At 47.7% G+C, this 14,191-nt stretch overlaps 5 protein-coding genes across 5 annotated transcripts; 2 read left to right on the top strand and 3 right to left on the bottom strand.

The window, feature by feature from the left end:
• Window positions 1–927: 927 nt before the first annotated feature.
• Window positions 928–1,848, top strand: BO85DRAFT_394929 (Dabb family protein). Its single transcript, XM_025656936.1, has 3 exons — window positions 928–1,279; window positions 1,339–1,449; window positions 1,504–1,848. The coding sequence occupies exons 1-3, from the start codon at window positions 1,214–1,216 to the stop codon at window positions 1,657–1,659; spliced, it is 333 nt and encodes a 110-aa protein (XP_025517193.1). The 5' UTR covers window positions 928–1,213; the 3' UTR covers window positions 1,660–1,848.
• Window positions 1,849–2,152: 304 nt separating this feature from the next.
• On the top strand, window positions 2,153–3,748 carry BO85DRAFT_418565 (TauD/TfdA family dioxygenase). Its single transcript, XM_025657824.1, has 4 exons — window positions 2,153–2,436; window positions 2,485–2,971; window positions 3,026–3,331; window positions 3,387–3,748. The coding sequence occupies exons 1-4, from the start codon at window positions 2,187–2,189 to the stop codon at window positions 3,541–3,543; spliced, it is 1,200 nt and encodes a 399-aa protein (XP_025517192.1). The 5' UTR covers window positions 2,153–2,186; the 3' UTR covers window positions 3,544–3,748.
• A 132-nt stretch (window positions 3,749–3,880) lies between these two features.
• BO85DRAFT_267277 (uncharacterized protein) lies at window positions 3,881–4,325 on the bottom strand. Its single transcript, XM_025655063.1, has one exon. It carries the CDS (start codon window positions 4,247–4,249, stop codon window positions 3,986–3,988), a length of 264 nt encoding a protein of 87 aa, XP_025517191.1. The 5' UTR covers window positions 4,250–4,325; the 3' UTR covers window positions 3,881–3,985.
• A 910-nt stretch (window positions 4,326–5,235) lies between these two features.
• BO85DRAFT_511985 (uncharacterized protein) lies at window positions 5,236–6,188 on the bottom strand. The gene has a single exon (XM_025664627.1). The coding sequence runs from the start codon at window positions 5,990–5,992 to the stop codon at window positions 5,447–5,449; it is 546 nt and encodes a 181-aa protein (XP_025517190.1). The 5' UTR covers window positions 5,993–6,188; the 3' UTR covers window positions 5,236–5,446.
• Window positions 6,189–8,832: 2,644 nt separating this feature from the next.
• BO85DRAFT_486865 (uncharacterized protein) lies at window positions 8,833–9,359 on the bottom strand (the record flags this gene model as incomplete). Its single annotated transcript, XM_025663413.1, has 2 exons — window positions 8,833–9,017; window positions 9,089–9,359. The coding sequence occupies 2 exons, from the start codon at window positions 9,357–9,359 to the stop codon at window positions 8,833–8,835; spliced, it is 456 nt and encodes a 151-aa protein (XP_025517189.1).
• Between the last annotated feature and the right edge of the window lie 4,832 nt (window positions 9,360–14,191).

Below are 14,191 nucleotides of genomic sequence, written 5' to 3'. Positions count from 1 at the left end.
TAGTAACATCTGAACACTGACCGGAAAGGAACGGTAGTTTTATCATTGATAATATGCAATAGAGACCGTCTCAGTCTCTCTGTCATTGCCCGCGGGCCCGAGAGTCCGACTGCCCGGGAGCCCGGCCCAGGGTCGTTTCGGAAGAAAAGCGTGGTCATAGTGCGTTGGGCTCAGTCATCAGTCACTAGCATTGTAAACGACAAATAATGGACATTGAACACTCTGAAATGTTATAGCCTAATAAGGCTTGAGTCAATGTTCGAATGAAATTCGAGATCTGTATAGCCTGCGCTGATGCTGGTAACTATCCTATGGTAAGAGGGAAAAGAATTATAGTAAAGGCCAAGCATCGACAGCTCTTAAGAAAATGTGGAACCTTGCATCTTTCTAAGAAGCGGGCTCTATTCACGAATCCTATGTCCCCCAAAATAGGAAACAATGGAAATGGAGATACACAAAACTTCCACCAGACCCAAGAGTGTACTCCCCCAATTCAAGCCGAGAGTTGCATACATGGACGGGCCCGCAAGTGGAAGATCTATGCATTAGCAAGCATTGAAGGCGCCGGAGAGATCCACATATTTACGTAATGATCAGAAAGACATCTCTCAATTCCTACAGGAGGTGCTCTTATCTTACCGTCTCTTGTTTGGTCAGTCAACTGCGTCAAGCAAGCTGTTCCAGCACAGTTTCGGACCAGCGGAAATTCTACGAGATCATGGAGTCACACCTATGCACCCGAAAGCAGCTGAAATCACCATCATCGTCTATCCTGGCCGATAGGCCTATCTACTTTGCCGGTCGGGACGCCGCAGTTCTGTATGAGAGGGTCGAACTGATTAAAATACTAAAAGTGTAGATATAATAGCTGATTTAGTTTAGAGAAGCTGGGATGGAATCAGAAAAACTCAGTCTGATACTGAGTCTATTTACACGTGATAAAACTCATCCAGTGTCAGGATTCCTTTGATACTCTCCCACTAATTTCTGACCCCCTCACAACTGAGACCCCCTAATCATTCGAAGTCGTGTCGTTCATTCACTCGGCGAGGTGGCCGGTAACTTACCCCGCAGCTAAACTTGGCGGGCGCAGCAATATAAGCGACAAGCAGTCACTCTGGCTATCATCATCATTCTTCTTCTTTTCACCACTATCCTCTGGAAACACCCTTCTGGACTTTTACCAGCCCTCTCACAGCAGTCACCGCCCGACATGTCGATCACTCACATTGTCATGGTGCAGATTAAAGCTGAGGTGAGCCCCGAAGTAATCAAAGATGTAAGTTACACCAGCCCACCTAGCGCTTATCCACATCTAACATTGGGACGTCCCCAAAGGTGTGCTCTCGGATGCTTGCTTTGAAAGATAATTGTATACACCCGACTTTCCAGAAGCCATACATCCAGGCCGTATCGGGCGGGCAGGACAACTCGCCCGAAGGCATCCAAGTGAGTGATGAAGGACTGTCCTCCTTGCACATTTTCATAACTAATATCCCAAAGAACGGCATCACCCACGCTTTTGTGGTGCACTTTGCGAGTGCCGACGATCGTGATTACTATGTGTCCAAGGATCCAGCTCACCTGGCATTTGTCAAAAGTCTGGATGGCATCATCGAGAAGGCGCAGGTGGTTGATTTCATTGATGGCGTTTATTGATCTGCTGCATAGCATCTTAGTGCTCAATGCAAGGGCGTCGAGGACAGGAACATTCGCTCGTACCCCTCGGTCGCCTGAAAAGATTAGTTCTGATCCCATTGCTAGACGGATGTGTACACCTTGGTTGTAACGTATTGAATTGGCCTAGTTATTCCGATAATAGAAATCTAACATCTCCAAATGGAAATGAAGCTAAAGGACAATAACTCATTATGTAATATCGCATTTGATAGACTGCTATCAGCCACGGATAACAGAAAAGAGCCCCTCGTTTCAAGTATCTGCCGATATCCGATAATGGAGATATGGCGATTCCTGCGCAACGTATTCTGTGATTGCCGTGCGGGGCATCGGCGAATGACAGCCAGCGCTTTTCTGAATGCCTTCGGCATCGTAATGCTAGCTTGAGATGATGTGATTACCACACCATTTATAAACCTAAACCCAGACTGCTTCTCTATCACATATTTTTTTCGTTTCTGCAGACGTCACACCAAAGTTCTTCCAATTTACAACTGCTATCCACCATGGTTGAGGTACAAACACTCGTCCAACCGGACATCCAATACCACCCCGACTACGCCAAGTACACAGCCCGCACCCAGCGTCGTGTCACCACTGAAACCCTACCCAAGACATTGCCCCAAGGTTTCCCCGAGCATCTCAACTCTCCCTTGGTCTGGGAAGGAACAGAAGTAGAGAAGCGCGATGACTGGATCTACAGATTGAATGATGCGCAACTTGACGAAATCGACCAAGCCCTGCAGTCTTTTAAATGTAATTCCCTCCATCCTAGAACAATGTATATCGCTAACACCTCCACAGCAAAGAACCTTTCCCTAGGTTCGATCAACCAATCTACTTTCCCCCTACCAACCCTTCGCCCTGTTCTTCGTGATCTCTCCCGCGAAATCCACCTAGGCCGGGGCTTCGTTGTCGTTCGCGGCCTTCGCATCGACAACTACTCCCGCGAAGACAACATCATCATCTATGCCGGCGTCTCCTCTCACATTGGGAACTATCGCGGAAGACAAGAAGACAACCGGATCAAGGGAACCCCTTCCCGTGTGCTATCCCACATCAAAGATATCTCCAATAACGTCCAGCCGGGCACTATCGGCGCGCCATCCAACACTGCCGATAAGCAGGTCTTCCACACCGACTCGGGGGATATTATCTCCCTGCTCTGCCTCCAAGAAGCCGCAGAAGGCGGAGAGAGCAAGCTAGCAAGTAGCTGGCACGTCTATAACATTCTTGCCAAGGAGAGGCCGGATTTGATCCATACGCTTACGCAGGAATGGCCGTTTGATGGGTACATATCTACCAAGCTTTTTACATAACATGAGTGACGCTAACTGGAAGATAGATTCTCCAACCCCACGCAGCCCTACAGCACCCGTCCTCTTCTCTACCACCAACCCGCCACATCTAGCATCCCGGAACGAGTCCTGATCCAATACGCCCGCCGCTACTTCACCGGCTTCATGGCACAGCCCCGGTCTACCAACATTCCACCGATTACCGAAGCGCAGGCAGAAGCGCTCGATGCGCTGCATTTCCTGGCTGAAAAGCATAGCGCCTCGCTTGGATTCCAGAAGGGAGATATTCAGTACGTGAATAACCTGAGTATCTTCCATGCAAGAAATGGGTTTACGGATGGGCCTGGGAAGGAGTAAGTAATTCTTCCGGCATTGGTGTAAGTGTGAAAATGGCTAATGAGGAAATAGGCGCCATTTACTGCGTCTCTGGTTGAGGGATCCTGAGTACGCATGGGAGACTCCAGAGCCACTGCGGAAGAGATGGGATAGTTTGTATAAGGACCTGGAGCCGGAGGAGCAGGATTTCCCTCTTGAGCCGAGGATTCGGGGGAATACGACTTCTTAGGTGAACATGAGAAAGTTTAGTTGTTGCATCATTCAAGTTATTGTGAGGTTGGGAAATTTATCTATTTTAAGTATAGTTTCTTTTCGCAATTCTTTCGCGAAAGCAATAGGTTGAGCTTGATGAGAAATTTCGCCTGCCCACGAACCCATTAAATCGCTCTCACAAGACACTTACAGGCATCCAATATGAGTATTTTGAGGAAGCATCGAGTTAGTGTATTGAGATATGCATCATTACTCCTATCACTGGATATAGTGTAGCTCGCAATAACATTTCCTGTAACTGAATATTCCAAGTACCCGTGACACGTTCCCCCACCACTGTCTTTACCATTTCCCTGCCACTTACTGCCCTATTTGTAGCCGCGAGCAAGCATTATTTGAGCCAGACATTACGCCTTGCCCAATTACCCTCTTCACAATCGACGTTGACTGTTCCGCCCTTAGGCCACCCTCACAATGAACAGTCGGGCCGGTGGACTAAGGGACAAAGCCAAACTCATTGATAACATGAACACGACCGATCCACAAGCCGGAACACAACTCATATATACCACCCCCCAGAGCAGCCATAGATCTGGTGCACTGCACATAAGGCAGGAGAACATGGTGATTGGGATTCGTTGTGTATAGAATCCCACTGGAATCATGTCCCCACAACATGAAAACCCCAAATATCCATCTCTAATTGTAAGTACTTGCAGCATTCCTTGTGGTTGTACCGCAAATTTGCTTCATAGGTGGCATTTCACAGGGTAAAGGCGCTTTTACGTCACATCATCCATGTTTCAGCAGCTGGTACTTCTCTGCCATCTCCAGGATAGCGCGCTGCGACCGCCGAAGAATTATATGTTTGTATTGCATTTGTGTTAAGTCGGAGTACTCTTCTAGGTCCGTTTTAGCGCGTGCTGAAGAGCTAGCTATTCCCAGTGGATAGGGGATAGTCTGGGAAGAGTGACCGAGAGCTGTGTGGGTTGGTCCATTCGTTGGAATCATCAATTCTGATAAATGTCTCCTTTGCCATTTTCTCAGATGCAGTGCTTTATGGTAGGACAGGACATCCTGCTTTCCTCCCTTATCTCGCTGTTTGGCAGAGGGGTACTGTATTCGTCACTCGGGACAATGTGAGGTCTTGCCCATTCTCAACGCCGTTCAGCTTGTATTCTTCGTTGACCTTGTCTGGATCTCCTGTTAGGCACCATCCTCGTACTTCACAACGAGCTATAGTAAATAGGCCTGTGTGCAAAAGTAACGAAATAGTCTCATCACATGCTATCACTTTTGCGATGCATAGAACCAATGCTTGAGAGACAGCACTGCTTGTTTGTTTCGGACCCGTGTGGTTGAGAAAGCCCTCTGACAAGTAACTTCGGACACGAGTACCGTACAGTCTACAAAACCCACGGTCCGCTGTGAAAGACAAGGCCTTACCCGATAATTTGCATTGCAGACATAATGAAAGCGACGGTCTGTACTTCTTCATATATATCGTCGAGCACTGTGCCGGAAGAACGGATGTTTTAATCCCGGCGTTCGTCAACGAGACTGGTAATTCGAAAGGCGCGATAGCCTGGCTGGGCGCGACTTCGTCGCCTGAAGATTTCGGCTATTATGCACGAGAGAGAAAGCCTATTAAGCAAGTCTGTGTGTTGTTCAGAGTGCTTGTTCAGGCTGCATAGCCTTCTTCTTATTACTTTGAACAGCGTTTATATCGTCGATGGAAAATCCGACACTGGGGAAGAATGAGATTGCCTTATTTCTCATGGGAGCGTTAGAGCTCAACCACTAGGTTTCCTTGGAAGGAGACATCAGTATATAATGAGGATTGACGCATGATATTTCCATCAGTGACCTTCTTATCCTAATGTGCTTGAAAACAGACCGAACCGAACAATCGGTTCGGATCACGTTGGAATTATACACATTTGCTTCCAGCACATGAATGGAAGCAATTGCCATGGGTCGTCTCCACGAGGAGGAAGGGCGCCGAACAACGCATGGTTCAGGTCCGCGATCCGTCCGGACATGGTCTGCAGGGCGGACGGGAGGGGATAAAGGGAGCACAGCCATCCCTGATAGAAAAGCTGGCTCACCAGATCACCCAGCATGCTGGCCATACGATACTGCACGTCCACCATGCAGAGCAGCATCCCGTTCATGTGCAGACGCCGGAAGATGGAGGTGGCCGACACGGCGTAGAGTGGGCTATTCTGGGGCGTCGACTCAACAACCGGATGCAACTGGAACGGGTCCCCGATCATCAGGTACCCACGAGGACCATAGTTGGCGAAGACCGGCCACAGGTCCGCCTCGGACGCGCGCGCCGCCTCGTCGATGACGATGAGTTCCGGGCGGAAGACGCCGGTGACGAAGGGCTGGCTTTGGAGCAGAATCTTGTCAGTGCTCCCAATGCATAGTTGATATCTGGCCTGGTAGTCATCGATAGACATGATCTCATAAACACGGATTCGATGATGAGACAGCTTCGTCCGGGGCTTGATCGTATATTCACGGGATTCTTTCAGATGGGCACCAGCAATCTTATTCAGTGGATTAAGAAGACAGGACAGTCATCCATGCTTCTTCGGCAAGTTTTGCCGAGGGCGACACAGTGCAGACCTGGTTCGGCGGTAAGAGGAATATAAAACGAGGAAGGCGGCAGTCGAATAAGCTTGCTGCTACATTGACCGCATCGATGCAATCACCACCCCGGTGATCTTTCCGGTTTCTCACCTGTTCCACCTCGCAAGCAGAACACCGTGCTTAGAACTTTCTGTAGCACAGACCCGTAAGTGCGGCGATTGTCTGGTAAAGCAGAACACTATGTTTTGGCATCGTGATCACATTGTAGTAGATTGATCAGGTGAAGCTTCAAAGGTTTTATTGTTCTCCTTTATCTCCACCGTTATGAGGATCCATTTCAAGTGTATCCACAACAGGCATGAACAGGCGTCTCATCGAACTCTGTATGAAGTTCAATGGACGCCATGTCAATGGCATTGTCAACATCCCAAATCTCTAGTCAGCAGCATCGTTATTCTCGAGGTCCGCAGCCCAGGCACAATTTTCTTCCGCATGCCTGACAATCGCTTCACTACCGGCCAAGTCGACCCAATCTTGCACTGCCTGATGTTGGTTTACATCCATTGTGCTGTGAGTGTCTGTCTGCTCCAAATGCATGAAGAAGTAGTGTTGGACGACCCAAGAACCGTATAACGTGTATCATGTCGCTTTCGATCTGGAGGTTTTTAGAGAAACCCTCGGTCGAATCTCTGTTCAAATCTCATCAACAGGCGACAGAAATGGTCGTTCACAGTTTGGAAGACTCCACCACCCACAGCAGAATTAGGCGACGAAACTCTAACGGTGAGAATGAAAAGGTTGTTCATTCCAACAAATGATAGTCACGTGTCATGGCTTCGTTTGTCATGTGTTGCAGATTGAGTAGTGGAATTTAACTGCGTATGTCACTTCGACATGGCGTTCTGCATACTATGTGGAGCGTATGGGATTGAGGAAATGACCTGCCTAGCAAGGAAGTATATCATGGCGTGAGTGTCCACAAGGAAAGCCTTCATTATTGCGCTCTGATCAGGTTGAGGGATCTGCTCTCATTGAAATGTTACCAACAATACTCGTAGTCTCGGTCGGAGTCGGTGTTGTCTCGCAGAACCACTACAAGCAGGTGTAGCAGTCGGTCAGGGTTGCTTTGGCCCTCTAGCTCCAGAAAATATCATTCGCTGACCCGTTTACCTTGGTGGTCTGGATCCATCTTCGAGTCATGGGTCGGTTTTTCTTCTTCCTCTGTGCTAGTTATGTTTTCCTGCTGTTACCTCTTGGATTCAGGTCTTTGCTTGTTCTGTTGCTTTTGTTGCTCGTTTTGTCTTCTGGTCTCTTTTAGTATCATTTATTATGATCCTGTTCATTTTTGATGTATCTTTTTCATTGTCTTTCTCTCTAGTGGTATTTCATTCCGTTATATCGTAGCGTAGTATCTTTGTCACATCATTCTCAGCCCCTTTCCATGGGGACGAAATGTCGTCCTCATCCTGGACCGATGTCGCAGATCTGTGCTGAGAGTCGTATCCAATTCGTATCCTGTATATCCGATTCCTCAGGTGTTGCATTCCAAATGCCAGCATATCGAAGACGCACCGAAGCCACATTGCGTCTTGTTTCCGTGACTTTTCTCAGCTCGTTCCAATACCAGAAATAGGCCGAGAAGGCCCTGGCTTTCGCATAGACCGAAATCTGCGCCTGATCTGCTCCTCGACTCACTTCATGCACTCTTTGGCCTTCCATTCCTGTCAAGGAAGCCGAGCAAACCCCGAGCATTCTATTCTGCCTTCTTCATGTGAAGACACGATGTTACTTAAGATTGTCGTGGTCACCATCTTGTAGATGATCCCATTCAAATACACTCCCGAACCCAAGGAGCCCAGGCGACTTGTAGCATATCGCCTTGTACTTTCGAATGGCTCTCCCCTGGCGCAAGAGTGAACGAGTTATATAAGTCGCCCAATAATGGTTCTGACGTGCTTGTATCTCTTGATTTTGCCGGTGGTTTTGTCTCTAGGTCCTGGAGCCCTCACAAGCACCGAATACCTAGGGGTGGATTGCGGTACGCCTGTTTCAGGTCTTCTTTCAGACAATATATCCGACGTGAATGTTTCGCCGGTTTTTCCGTGACTAGAGTTCCAGTCTGTCATGTGGTTGGGAAATGTCCAATGAAGAGTATTGCCAGCCAGCCTTAGATCCATCATGCGCTCTTCTGGCACTTGAATGTCGCGGCGTATGGCAGGAAGCCTTCGGTTCATCTAGTGTTGGTATGTATCATCCAGCCGATTGATGACTATCTTTGATAGGTACAGGTCGGTTGATCGTAAAGGAGCCGATAGCAATTGCAGAGGTCACTGGCGAATTGACAAGATCCATAAGTGGTGGTTGAGGCTAGGAGGCTCACAGTCCCAATGTTGTTGGGAAGGAATAGAATATAGTTTGCCGGAAACTCGACTGAATGGATTGTGTCTGGGCATGTCGCTTTATATATATAAAAATCTCCCTGCAGTGCGGAGTGATAACCTTCCTAATAAATCTCCCTTGAATTCGAAGAGTAAGTCGATTGAGAAGCGTAGGAGGGGCCCAGACGCACAAACCAATGAAAGATGTTGATGGTTCAAGCACGCCAGTATGATTCTTTATGATATACCGCAAAAAGATAAGAACCGTGCTCTGGTAAGCCAAACCAAGGGGAGGACATCATAGTTGACTCCCACACGATCTATCAAGCTCATGGGATGGCCGCTGTGATTTGACGGCAGTAGGGTAGGTTCGATGAGACTAAATGGACGACAACCTGCTGCGGCTGGATGGAGGCAAGGAGCTTGCGCGCGCTAACAACATCGATCAGTGTATTGAAGGGAATCACATTAGGCTCCTGGTCTGCGGGCAGGTAGATGTGCTGGTCTCGCGGTTCTATGGCAGGGTGAGGCTGAGGGTGCAGAACCACGGAGGTGTGAAGCTGATATTCTCCGTGACAACCGCACGCCATCCTTTCTCGGGAGCAGAGTTCTCCAAGTCAAGAGTCAAGATGACCGTGAGATCATTGTCCGGCTGCAGGCGCGTTTCGCAGTCCTGCGGAAGAGCAAGAAAGGCGATATATCGACGGTTGCCAAAATTCGGCACGGCCACCACGAGCAGCTCGCAATATCCTTCTCCAAGATCCCTGAAGGCTTTATCCTTGGCTTCTTGCTCGAAGACCAGAGGGATGTGAAGGCACGTGCCGTAGTTTGTGAGATCGACAAAGGTGTTCCGCATCACTTACAGGGTTTGAGGACGCTCCCCCAACCACGCACCCCTCTCTTGGTTGCGACAATCTGACTGTAATTGATATATTCGAGGACCCTAGAACAAACAGTAGGTGAGGCTGACAATCGAAGACCTAATATGAATTTAGGGATCAATGGTGGGAACCGTTCCGCATCCTCTACTTCAATCTGAAAGTCGGACAGAGCCACGACAGACGATCGCACAATGCCCTTGTACCGTGAAAGAGAGGTTCTTGCAAGAACATATTGCTTGAACCAGAGGCGATATCCTCAACGTTATCTTCGCACAGTGAGAGGAGTAACGAGAATTCAATATGGCAGGAAAGTAGAGACAATAGTAACGTGTATAGTGACTCCGGTGTATCGCTGTCCGCGCAACAACCAGAGTTGGCGATCACGATTCCTTGATTCTATCGCAGATTGACCATTGTTAATTTTCACAGAGCCACCCTCGAAAATGGAGAGGTTCAGAGTTCTCCACCTTCCAACTATCTTCTGTCTCTATGGCCAGATAGCTGTATGACTCGCGTTGACATCAACTGTGTCTCCGAGTACGATGAATGGAGCATAAGGTATCTCTAATAGACGGAAAAATGAGTGGGAAACAATCTGACTGCTCGCTCAGCAACCATCCGGTACACAAGGCATCGTCGCATTCGTCGCCGCCCTCGATATCTATCTCCATAAACCGGCCAGACCAAGATACCGAGGAGGTATGCATTCGTCCGATTTGGGCGGACGGTAGTAAGTTCAAGATTGCGGGTATGCCAATCGGGGAGACAAGCCACACCAAGCCATGACATGGTACTGCTCCAGGTGTTGATAATCGATGGCTTATCTGTACTGCGTTGCTGGTAATTCGACTCGTTGACGGTAGGTGTAGATTGATCCGAGCTCAAGATTGCTGCCTGCTCTTGCGAACAGAGCAAGCGATTGTTGCACAGAAATAGGAAGGAGAACCATTGCAACCTTTGTCAATAAACTCGTGTAATCTGATCGGCAGAGAACGAACATTGACCAGCGCCTCTTTGACGTAACACAATCTCGATACTCTCGTATACTTTTGATCACAGGTATCTAGACTCATGACACCGCGCATGTCACATGCTCTGTTGCAGCCTTCACTGCAATGTGGATTATGTGTTATGTTGCAGCCTTGTCCATCAGTTGAACAACCTAAACATGATTCCATTCTATGGCAATTCCATCGATAATTGCCCTTCGTAGGATTCGGCGGTAAGACTGTGTCGCAACGACATCTAGAAGACCCGACTGTTGTGAAAATTGAGAAACGCAGGATAGGTATTAATCGTTATGTCTCCAGATTGAAGTGATGTCAAGACCAGAAGCACAGTGATAGAGCAGAAGTATCTCGTTCACCCGTTGAAACGGGGGGTGAGCTTGTTCTGATCTGGAGAAGTACATGAATACCAGGTAACATGGACTGCGAAAAAGTTTCTTACAGACCCATCTGATTGGTCGGTCGCCTGCATGGAAACACATGACAAGCACCAAGCCAGGTCGAGTTGGGGTGTGCTTCATCAACCTCATACCAGCTTGTGCATTCGAAAGCAGCGCCGACCGAGTACATGAGCGCTCGAGTATATTCGCCAAGAGCACACAGTCTTTGTCCTTTCCCAACTATCATAGCAGAGATGCGATACGTTTGGAAACCCGAAGGCACCTCGTCAGGTGTCAATGGAACTAATCCCTCTTCCCTGGGCAACGACGTGATGAGAGAAAATTATCTGTCCAAGTCTGACACTCACTGTGTACCTTTCTCTTATTGGGATCGGAGAGCCTTTGAGTGATGCTAATCGAATGTGGCTCTCGGCTATTGAGTATCAGCGGGGCCTATCGCACCACCAAATCCCGGGCGCCATAGGAGTCTTGCTTGAAGTGATTTTGCTGCACGCTCCGTGTTGTTGACGTCCTTGAATGTAATGAGAATTCCAGTCGGGCTGAATGAACCACGTTTTCTGGATGCAACTCGTGCTTGGCTTTCGAAACTTCCTTCGTCACAACTATTCCAAAGGAAAGCTTTGACGCGATATCTCGGTCAATGACTTTAAAGCACACAGCTGTATCTCCGTGGTAAAAAATTAGATTCCTCTGGCAGGAATTTGTCATCGGGGATATGAAAACGAATCCATCTTTCTCTTGGACCCTTGAAATACTGCGCCTCTGGGGAATTTCTCTGAGCCATTTCAATAAGGGTATCTTGCGATTTATCTTGGTTGTTCTCCACGATGCATAACCTCCCTTTTCCATGGTCTATTTATCATCCGAATAGCCTTGCCGTTGAAGTGGAAGCCCCGTTCATAGTGGGGTTTGTTGTATAGCGAACAAGAGAATCGCATTGGTCGAGAGTATGTTTTCATAGCTATAAGGAGTATGAGATGGGCAAAACATTGCACAATCTAATTTTCCGTAGGATGCAAGTGATGACTTTGGTAAACAAGCCATCTCACACCTCATAACGCACCTTGTCGGTTATCTTTTTCTTCACCGAGTTATATCTGTATAATGAACCTCAAGGCGCAAGGACCGATGGATTTGTCGCCATACAGCCTGTAAGATGGAAGAGTAAAAGCGACATTTTGCTGGCACGACCGAAGAGGAAATGCTAGGATGGTGGTTAAGCGTATAATAATATGCTCATAAGCCACCACAGTGGAGGCAACAATGTGACCAACAATGAACTAGGGCCGCACAATTCGCGTTGCCATCAAGATGGGGTGCCAGGAGCAAGGCCAACCATGGCCTGTAAAAATGAACCATGAGCCGCAGGATTCCGCTTCAGTACTGCAGCTATTTTCTTCTTCACTGCCGGACATGGCGATCCCACCCAGTAGATTAGAGCAGTATTGTATGTTGTTGTAATCAAAACATCTAGCTCATAGAAGGTGTATGTGATATAACGTGATGGAGTGCCAGCAGAAGGGCCAACCATGGCCTGTGAAAACAAACCCATTTATCAGAGGAGTCCACCTCAGGCCTGCGGTCGTTCAATTCCTCATTGTCGGGGATGATGAATTCATCCACTAGATCAAGCAGCATTGACTATCGCTGATCCCAACCTATCCAGCTAATGATGTGGTGCTGTTTTTCTTTCCAACACCACATGGGTCTCTCTTCTGTAATTGGTCATTTTTGACGGGCGTTCAATATATTTGATTGTTGGTTTCCTTTTCTTCCGTTTCTCCCTCTTTGTATATACGTTCTTATTTATTTTTCGTTTCGTTTTCCTTTTCTGTACCTTCTCTTCTTCGAGAGAACCAATAATGGTATCGAGATATGCAAGACCGCTGGAAATGTGTTGAGCACCTTAGCAAGTCATCGTAGCTTTCAATCTTCTGTAAAAACAGTTGCTGGGGTTCCAGCTCAACTATCGTATGTTTTAAAAGGGTCAGGCACTCCAGTAGACTGGATGTTCGCCAACATGTTCCAGTCAGGGAAGATAGGTCATCAGCATGTGCCATTGACGCTCCCATCCAACCCTTCATTTTGGAGGGAACGAGGACCATGGTCTGTATGGGCTGAAACTTCGATACCGGTGTTTGGAGGAGTCCGAATGAGCCACATCAGCTGAGGTTGGAGTCTGCAAAACGTATTGTATAACACGCACCGTCAGGCAGCTGCCTGCAAACCCAAGACGTATGGGAGTAGTAGCGCCGTTATATCTGTTGATGGTATTATGGAACGCAATAGGCGGAACTATATGTTATTTGCGCCACTCATCATCGGAACGCCGTCGAGCCAGACCGTGGCGAGGTTGTATGCATGGGCATCCTGGAAATAATTCCAAGTCAGTTGTTGGATGTCATCTTTAGCAGCAATTCTTTCATGCAGCATTGCTTGTCTTTGCTTTCCGAGACATTCCCATAACCCCTTGGTTACTTCTGTTTGGGAGTGATAGGTTTTGAAGCATTCTACAATGTTCTGGCAGATCTAAATCCCAGGTCATTCCTATTTTCGTGATGCACAGAAGGCTCCGCTATGAATGGGCATTGTACAGTCCGGTGAGACCTCTGGCTTGCGTCACCCTTGCCATATTACGTCAAGGTACCAAGGAGCAGACCAAAGAAAATGTATCGTGCCTATCTGAATAGCGGACTCAGAGACATGTCGCAATATATTGGATCTAATCACCTTAGTAGAGAACATATGAAATGATGTTGGATAGTAATACCTGTTTGTGTAGGCGACTGACTTCAGCTATTGTTAGTTGGTTGACATTAGCAGCTAGCCTGGATATTAGCTCACGTCGATAACAAAAACACGAAAAGAGATACCTGCCAGCTCACTCCAACCTCTCCAAACAACACCTCATCCGCTGTCAACACCCCCAAAGCCTCTGCCTGACCAGAAAGCCATCATGCAGAACATGGCAATATTGGGCTGATTAAAGATCCGTCTACATCCGATTCAACTCTGCTTCTTCCTCGATTTCAGTGACTGTCTCTGACTCTTTATCGGTGGGTGCCTCTGACTGTTGTGCTGCTTGATGGGAAGTGCAGAGAAGGTTGGTGTTCACGAGATTATATAGGCCAGAAGATTGGGAGGTCACATGACCTATTCACTCTGAGTGCGATGGAAGGATCCGTGACAAATTGTCAAATTAGCATCGATAGTGGCAATATTCTGTTGTAATTTGGAAAGCTCCATCAGTGAAGTCGTTGAAAACACGGGAATTTCCAGTTATTGAAGCTGTCAGGTCAGTGGCAAAGTGGTCTAGCCCGCGCAGTTATGGAGTCCTGTGTAACCCTATTATGGATAGGTGAGGAGCATTCCGTGGAATAAATGGAATTATCCTCTGAA

Source organism: Aspergillus piperis (genome assembly GCF_003184755.1).
Source record: "Aspergillus piperis CBS 112811 unplaced genomic scaffold BO85scaffold_6, whole genome shotgun sequence".
Lineage (NCBI taxonomy): Eukaryota > Fungi > Ascomycota > Eurotiomycetes > Eurotiales > Aspergillaceae > Aspergillus > Aspergillus piperis.
This window is presented reverse-complemented; position numbering and strand designations above follow the sequence as displayed.

What these genes read in the sequence shown, in the direction of transcription:
- BO85DRAFT_394929 (XM_025656936.1), top strand. Translation starts at nt 1,214, where the DNA reads ATGTCGATCACTCACATTGTCATGGTGCAGATTAAAGCTGAGGTGAGC. An exon ending in GCCCCGAAGTAATCAAAGAT is followed by an intron (nt 1,280 to 1,338) that starts GTAAGTTACACC and finishes ACGTCCCCAAAG; the next exon opens with GTGTGCTCTCGGATGCTTGC. An exon ending in ACTCGCCCGAAGGCATCCAA is followed by an intron (nt 1,450 to 1,503) that starts GTGAGTGATGAA and finishes AATATCCCAAAG; the next exon opens with AACGGCATCACCCACGCTTT.
- BO85DRAFT_418565 (XM_025657824.1), top strand. Translation starts at nt 2,187, where the DNA reads ATGGTTGAGGTACAAACACTCGTCCAACCGGACATCCAATACCACCCC. An exon ending in AGCCCTGCAGTCTTTTAAAT is followed by an intron (nt 2,437 to 2,484) that starts GTAATTCCCTCC and finishes ACACCTCCACAG; the next exon opens with CAAAGAACCTTTCCCTAGGT. An exon ending in ACGGATGGGCCTGGGAAGGA is followed by an intron (nt 3,332 to 3,386) that starts GTAAGTAATTCT and finishes ATGAGGAAATAG; the next exon opens with GCGCCATTTACTGCGTCTCT.
- BO85DRAFT_267277 (XM_025655063.1), bottom strand. Translation starts at nt 4,249, where the DNA reads ATGCTGCAAGTACTTACAATTAGAGATGGATATTTGGGGTTTTCATGT.
- BO85DRAFT_511985 (XM_025664627.1), bottom strand. Translation starts at nt 5,992, where the DNA reads ATGTCTATCGATGACTACCAGGCCAGATATCAACTATGCATTGGGAGC.